This window comes from Nansenia antarctica (assembly GCF_963989245.1).
Source record: "Nansenia antarctica genome assembly, chromosome: 2".
In the NCBI taxonomy this organism is placed as follows: domain Eukaryota; kingdom Metazoa; phylum Chordata; class Actinopteri; order Argentiniformes; family Microstomatidae; genus Nansenia; species Nansenia antarctica.
In genome coordinates, this window is record NC_137675.1 from 85,872,329 (window position 1) to 85,880,734 (window position 8,406).

General features: G+C 48.0%; 1 protein-coding gene across 1 annotated transcript in view; it reads right to left on the bottom strand.

The window, feature by feature from the left end:
• mosmoa (modulator of smoothened a) overlaps positions 1–4,536 on the bottom strand; it is a gene marked incomplete at both ends in the record, with an annotated part of 25,426 nt that extends 20,890 nt beyond the window's left edge. Inside the window, one exon of the mRNA XM_080523597.1 lies at positions 4,431–4,536. Within this exon, the coding sequence (XP_080379723.1) occupies positions 4,431–4,536 (106 nt within the window). The remainder of the gene's footprint in view (positions 1–4,430) is intronic.
• Between the last annotated feature and the right edge of the window lie 3,870 nt (positions 4,537–8,406).

The following is an 8,406-nucleotide window of genomic DNA, read 5'->3' on the forward strand; positions in this document are numbered from 1 at the left end:
TGGTCTTAGCTTAGCATGGAACATCCCGCGTGGAATATTACTGAGTGGCGTTTCACGCTTACCCACTACAGCCAAACACTGCCTCTTCATTAGATTATTAACTTGATTAGCCTACTTTATCTCTCGCCATGTGTAGTATGTTACTCTGAACGATGATGATCTGTGCGTATCTACACACAACTTCAAAGTGTTAGCCATCAAAATGGCATCCTGCATTTTGCATCTGATCATCAGAACATTTCTTATGTTTATAAGCGGTTGTTAGTTTTGGGTCTGATTTTTAGGTCGGTAAATTATTCAAATAGGGGCTGAAAAAAATAAATAAATATGGCAATCAGCAGGAGAGGTTAATACATATGACAAGACACACACGCAGGCTCATTTACAACGGGAATCGTTGCCTGTCTACAGGGAAGGGCAGGCTAATGAATATTGATTGTATTCATGAGGAGGGAGCGAGTCAGTGAGCACCAAGGCGAGAGGCAGTAGTATGAATATTCATGAACGGTTGACGAGCACAACTCCCGGTACAAAGTTTGGCCGCTTAATGAAGCCCAACGTTATTAATGAACAATAGACGTTTTTGTTGATCAAATAGAACACATCCCATTGACTTCCAGTAAAAAAAAGAAGGGAAAAAAAGAAGAAAACCATGGCTTTGTCCGCATAGCGTCAGATTTCACCAGGGGACGAAAGAAGAGGCGGAGTTGAGTTTCTGGTTTAGCATATACTCTCTCTGCTAATAGGCCCGAAAGGACATGGACCTGTCAATCAAAGACTGACTCTGTGGCCCCTATGACACAACTGTGACAACTACAAAGATATCTCTGACATTGAGGCTGAATGAATGAGATGATACTAGGGTGCATTTCGAGGTCTGTGCATCGTTGTGCTGCTGCGTTAAGAGCAGTTGGAACACACTGACGGCGGGCATCGACCGCCTTGGAGCTCGGAGAGCCGTACTACGGGAGAGGAGGAGGCAGTGACAGATCGCACCCTGTCAAATGTTTTCATCACCCCCGTAATAACAAGAGCGTGGAGAAACGTCCATGACCTCTTAATTACTCTGACTTCTCTGACAGGCAAACAAAGGACCGAGAGCGACTGTCGCTCCTTTTGACACAGACAATTACAGAGACATTCATCAGTGTGCAGGCCAGGGCAATAAACCATCAACACCATGAATTTCAGGCCAGCGCCTCTCTGAACTGTGCTGGGAGCAAATGTAACTGTCAGATGAAGATTATAAACAGCATGTTCCCATAGGCTTGCAGGGCGTCTTCTTTCACTACTGTGAGACATTTACATCAATCAATCTAATCTGGGGCATTGGTCCAAGACCTTTCTGTGCAGTCCTCTTTTGTTTTCTAATGGTTAACAGCTTCAAAATATGTCTTTAAACAAATAATGTAGGCTGCTTAAAACAGGTGCTATTGCCTGCCATACTTTGGTAAATAATAAGCTTGTATGTAAGCAACGCTCATGGCTTTTCCCCCATCCTGGCACCCCGCTGGTGGAACGAGCTCCCCACCGCTGTCAGGACTGCAGAGTCACTCCCTATCTCTAACCCATCTCCTCAGGCTACACTTTAACTGTCCCTCCTGAAACCTCCCTATCCCCCTGATCAGTTTCTCTACTGTATATTAACAACAACAACAACAACAACAACGTCCTTCTTCTAGCATCATGACTGCCCCTGGCCCCTGGCCCCTGGCCCGAGCACAGAGGATTTTTCTTGTGATGACTGATGGGATCGGAGTAAGTGTAGCCCAAGTCGCTTTGGATAAAGGCGTCTGCTAAATACCAAACATGTAACATGTAAATGCAAACTGGGGGTTCTTGTTATTCATAACAACAGAATAAATTGTAACAAACACAAAATCCTCCCCTTGGCTTAGCCAGGCTGTGTTACTGTGGCTTGGCCGTGTATGTGTGTGTGTGGCCACTTGCAGCAAACCTCCCCTGTACACATAACTTAATTAGCCTTTGCCGAACAAAGGAGCGGGGAAATGTCCCTGATGAAATGTCACTTTTTTTTCCCTTTTTTTTTGTGGTTGACTTGTTTACTTGTTTGGAGCGCGTAAGCCAGAAGGCAGGAGCCATGCAGCAAGCTGTGATGATGACGGAGCAATTAGGCATCATCTTCACCACCACAGCGATCGATCCTGAGAGGATAAAAGCTTTCACTTCTGCCCTTCGAGGGGATGAATAAATCCCTGCCACAAAACCCAAAGAAAACAACAAAGGGGCTTGTTTTGTTATTACCAACGTTGGAGAAGCCAAGCCCACCTAGAGGCATGTAGAGCTACATACATGGATATGGCTGCTCGCACTGTTACTGCCAATTACTGCTGCTACACACACTTGACGTTGTATTACAGCCATTGCTGCTGCTACTTTACACTACACCCTTATGCACTACTACTGTCACTGTTTTATTGTTACTAGCCTATAGGCTATTATGTTGTTGATTTGTTGTTGATTGCTGCTGATCCAGGAGCGAGATTCATAGCATAAAGCCTTTCTACTATATCAATTATGGCTGTATGCGATGTACGTGACAAATAAAATTGGGATTTGATTAGATTTTTAAATGATCTATCTACCTTCACTTCTCATCAACACATCCCACAAAAGACCCATCAAAGAGAGCAGCGGTGTGTGTGTGTGTGTGTGTGTGTGTGTGTGTGTGTGTGTGGGGAGGGGAGAGACAGAGAGGCAGAGGGAGAGGGAGAGACAGAGAGACAGAGAGGCAGAGGGAGAGACAGAGAGGCTGGAACTCCGGAAGAAGATGAAATGAAAGGTTTCAAATGTGTAGCTTTACCCTCCTTGGGACCTCTTAATAAAACGTTCTGAATTATACATTTCTATAATGTTTCCTGCTCATATATTTCCATATATAGAGCAGGCAAGCGGCCCTGCACTTGGCAGTGCTCTCTCTGTGGTAAACTAATTGCAGGTGAGCCTGAGAGATCAACTAAGGGGGAGAAGAAGAGCACTTCAATTTTCCTCGTGAGACCTACAGAGGCAATGTCAGGGAACCAATCGGATTTGATTATTCAGTGCGGGGAGCGGAGAGGTCATTGGAGTCTGGGTACATTCTCATACAATGTTGTGCCTATCTAAAAATATCTACCAAGATTTGGCACAACACCAGGGATGTTGGTAATAGGAACCCTAGAGCTTCCGATGTTCTCTTTGGTATAAGCAATGTTTAGGGGAAAAAGCCACATGTGAATTCGTTCCACATTGACAAATGCATTTAGCGTGGGATCTGAAACATAAAAATAAACAAGTGTAATAATAACCAGGCATCCCAAAGGCACGAAAATTATACATTACTGATAGAGGCATTATTACATTTGCCCAAAGTGCTTCTTCTTCTTTTTTCTTTTTCAGTTTTTTCTGTTTGACAGTAGCCCAGTCAGTCCAGCACTAGTCTGGTCCTACATGGGTGGTTGAACCCTCCCTGACCCAGTTCCCTCCTAAGCCCCTGTCCTGCCCAGGGAACAAAGAGGAGCAGCTGTCTGTCACTGGCGTGTGGATGTGTTTGGAGGACTGACGACAACAACAAAAAGAGCAACTGCCATTGGGTGATCAGGCTGTTCAATGCCAGGAGGAGCCAGAACAGGATCCCGGCAGCAACACTTGCTCCAGTTTATCCCGTCTGCCCGTTGACCACGATGACAGTACCGTTACTACTACACAACATTTCAACAGCTCCCGACCTTGGCGTAGGAAGTCGAGAGCTTAGAATGATAAGGTTCTATCTCCGTTTAGGGCAGTTCGGAGATATTGAGCATCAAAGTTTTTACATTCCATTATGTTTTGTGAGATGGAACCTTTGTATTTTTATTAATTACTAACTCAAAAATGTCAACATTTTGAAAATAACACCACACAGGCATTAATAAACACCTAATGGATCAGATTATGTAAAAAACTCAATTTTGACAGAAATGGAGATAGAACCTTATAATTCTAACGTCACGAAGTGTTAAGCAGGTAGTTGTCATGCCGATGTTATACAACCACACCAACTGTAACCAGGGAAAGGGACAGGACGGGACAGGACAGGTCAATAAAGATCAATCAATTGCTTTGAAAGTCCCCCCCCCCAAAACGTCAATAAAATCATTGCATGGCCTTAAATCTTTCTCTTTATGACCGTGTTAACTGTACATTCTGTTTGGATACTAGTATCTTGGTATCGTTGCATGTTATTTAGCTGCCAGTGTTAAACATTTAACACAGATAACTGTATGGACATGTTGTCAACCAGAGGGTGGATCTGTGTTGTGTGTGTTATCTGAATCACAATGTTTTGGATGCGATCTGCAAGGAGAATGAATCATTGATACTGTCAATTCAAAAGTCAAAAGTAACAGGTAGGTAGGTAGTTAACTGGGTTAAGTCAATTCAACCGTTACCTGCAGATTCGCCGGTGTTGATCCAGTCAGGGTTGGCGATGCTGGCGATGGCAAAGATATCGGCGGCCAGAAAAAGACATCCTGATATAATTGTTAATTTATCCATATTTCTCCAGGGAAAAAGTCTTGAGTGCTTTTTTTGTTCAGTGGTAGGTAGGTAGGTGGACGTGGACGTCCAGGTAAGACGGGGTTCAGTAAACAACCCCCAAACCACCGAGCTGACAGCTCAGAGAACGGTCTCAGTCCCGGCGGTCGTTCTCGGTCCACCTCGCCCCCTTCAGAGGAGACTGGTACTGAGGTTCTGTCTGCCGTTAGATCTCCTCCACACCATCGCAGCGATCGGGACTTCGCATCAACAGTCTACATGGAAACCTTCCGTTTCAACCAAAAACAACGACATTGTGGAACAAACAGCCCGTGTTCAGCCCCGGACCTTCCTCCGGTAAAGCAGCAGCAGCTCCCGTAGTAACGTCAGGCCCTTGGGTTCCCGGTCCGATCCACCCGGTGGCAGGAGCAGCATCTGGTAACGGCCACTAGCAGGGCAGCTAGTAACCCTAGTAACAGCTAGTAACCCTAGTAACAGCTAGTAACCCCTAGTAACGGCCACTAGCAGGGTAGTAACAGCTAGTAACCCCTAGTTCCCCTGGTAACGGCCACTAGCAGGGTAGTAACCCTAGTAACAGCTAGTAACCCTGGTAACAGCTAGTAACCCTAGTAACAGCTAGTAACCCTGGTAACAGCTAGTAACCCTAGTAACAGCTAGTAACCCCTAGTAACGGCAGGTAACCGCTAGTAACCCCTAGTAACGGCCACTAGCAGGGTAGCTATTAACCCTAGTAACCCCTAGTAACCCTAGTAACGGCTAGCAACGGCCACTCGCAGGGTAGCTAGCCAGCTAGCTGTTTCCCACACAGACACTCGGGGACTCGGTGTGCCTCGCAGGGTCCAGACTCCCAAAGCCCGTCTGGTTAAACCCTTCTCCTCTGAAGCATTTACAGAAGAGGAGAAAAGTCCCGGCGGCAAGACGACGGAAAAACCCCAAAATAACCAAAAGGGACTGTGCTGTTGCACTTCACAGTGTCCTGGTGTTGTTCAGCGAAGCTCTCGTACGTTACCCGTCAGGAACACGAGAACCCATCCTCCTCCTCCTCCTCCTCCTCCTCCTCCCTCTCTATTCATGCCCCCTTCCTCTCCTCCCTCGGAGCGGCAGCATCTGGGTGTCTCTCTGGGACCGGGGGGAAGGCTCGGTTCCTTTTTTCCCTAACCCACCCAGATATATAAACGCGATATTATTGAAGCCACTCCTAACCGTGGACGGTACACTAGTTATGCTTTGCTCTTGCTCTCTTGCTCTCTCTCTCTCTCTCTCTCTCTCTCTCTCTCTCTCTCTCTCTCTCTCTCTCTCTCTCTCTCTCTCTCTCTCTCTCTCTCTCTCTCTCTCTCTCTCTCTCTCTCTCTCTCTCTCTCTCTCTCTCTCGCGAATGACATCGAGCGAACACCCCCACAGACACAACAGCCCTCACACACACACACACACACACACACACACACACACACACACACACACACACACACACTCCCGTTCAGGGGGCATCCGCTCTCTTCTCGCGAGATGTGGGAATGAGTTCGGGGGCTTTTTGGTTGTGTGAGGGTCGACTTCAGGACGGGGCACACAGCTGGTCAATGATGATGATGATGATGATGATACCATCCATCAAACTGTTATTCCAATCAGTGAACAATGCAAGCCTGACTTGTACTTTCATCCAATGGCTGTTAAATTGTCTCATGTTGTCGATGAAATATGTGTCCCAGATAAAGCAGTCATCAAGAGAATAAAACAGTTTGATGTGTGTGACATTGGGTTTCTCTGTGACCCTCCAACAAAAGCATAGCAGGGTGCCTTTTTATTAATCTAGTGTCGTCCCCATGGTGAAAGCAGCTCCTTAAAAAAGCAGATCTGTCTGTGGAAACACGCCATGTTGTTCAGGATTGGCTTGTCAGCTCTTTCCACTGTTTTCATTAGGGTTGCAAAGCAGAAAGTAAACGTCCGTTTAAAAGAGCGTGTCTCAGCACGGATAACTGTCTTTGGTCTCAGCTGGTCTCTGTGGAAGGGAACAGCAAGCAGCTCATTAGAGCTCTCATTCAGCCAGTCTGTTAATTTCACTACTCATATACAGCACATAGCATATTTTCTACATCGTTCCATGGTCAGGTTACACATGTCAACGGAAAACTGTGTAGTTGATGACCTTCCACCAGGTGTTATGATACAGATAATACAATGAAGTTCTGTGTTTCTCTGAAAAATACAAATTACTTTGTCCACCATTTCATATTGGGGGCACGGCTACTGACCAGTTACAACTCGTATTCTACTAATACCTTGAGACGGTAAAGGCCCACATTCGACATAAACCCAAACAATACCTTATCTCAGTCTAAATTCAGTAAGTCTGCCCTATCATGGGAAACAGTAGAATCTGAGTCCACAGTAGAACCACATGAACGTGTACAATGATGTTCTCTCGTCATAATTTACTGACCTCCTCACCATCCTCAGAACCAGGTGACACAGCCTCCTCACCTTCCCCAGAACCAGGTGACAACGCCTCCTCACCTTCCCCAGAACCAGGTGACACAGCCTCCTCACCTTCCCCAGAACCAGGTGACAACGCCTCCTCACCTTCCCTAGAACCAGGTGACACAGCCTCCTCACCTTCCCTAGAACCAGGTGACACAGCCTCCTCACCTTCCTCAGAACCAGGTGACAACGCCTCCTCACCTTCCTCAGAACCAGGTGACAACGCCTCCTCACCTTCCTCAGAACCAGGTGACACAGCCTCCTCACCTTCCCCAGAACCAGGTGACACAGCCTCCTCACCTTCCCTAGAACCAGGTGACAACGCCTCCTCACCTTCCTCAGAACCAGGTGACACAGCCTCCTCACCTTCCCTAGAACCAGGTGACACAGCCTCCTCACCTTCCTCAGAACCAGGTGACACAGCCTCCTCACCTTCCCCAGAACCAGGTGACAACGCCTCCTCACCTTCCCTAGAACCAGGTGACAACGCCTCCTCACCTTCCCCAGAACCAGGTGACAACGCCTCCTCACCTTCCCCAGAACCAGGTGACACAGCCTCCTCACCTTCCCCAGAACCAGGTGACACAGCCTCCTCACCTTCCCTAGAACCAGGTGACAACGCCTCCTCACCTTCCCCAGAACCAGGTGACAACGCCTCCTCACCTTCCTCAGAACCAGGTGACACAGCCTCCTCACCTTCCCTAGAACCAGGTGACAACGCCTCCTCACCTTCCCCAGAACCAGGTGACAACGCCTCCTCACCTTCCCCAGAACCAGGTGACACAGCCTCCTCACCTTCCCTAGAACCAGGTGACACAGCCTCCTCACCTTCCTCAGAACCAAGTGACACAGCCTCCTCAGAACCAGGTGACACAGCCTCCTCACCTTCCCCAGAACCAGGTGACACAGCCTCCTCACCTTCCCTAGAACCAGGTGACACAGCCTCCTCACCTTCCTCAGAACCAGGTGACAACACCTCCTCACCTTCCCTAGAACCAGGTGACACAGCCTCCTCACCTTCCCCAGAACCAGGTGACAACGCCTCCTCACCTTCCTCAGAACCAGGTGACACAGCCTCCTCACCTTCCCCAGAACCAGGTGACAACGCCTCCTCACCTTCCTCAGAACCAGGTGACAACGCCTCCTCACCTTCCCTAGAACCAGGTGACACAGCCTCCTCACCTTCCCTAGAACCAGGTGACAACGCCTCCTCACCTTCCTCAGAACCAGGTGACACAGCCTCCTCACCTTCCCCAGAACCAGGTGACAACGCCTCCTCACCTTCCCCAGAACCAGGTGAGACAGCCTCCTCACCTTCCTCAGAACCAGGTGACACAGCCTCCTCACCTTCCCCAGAACCAGGTGACAACGCCTCCTCACCTTCCTCAGAAC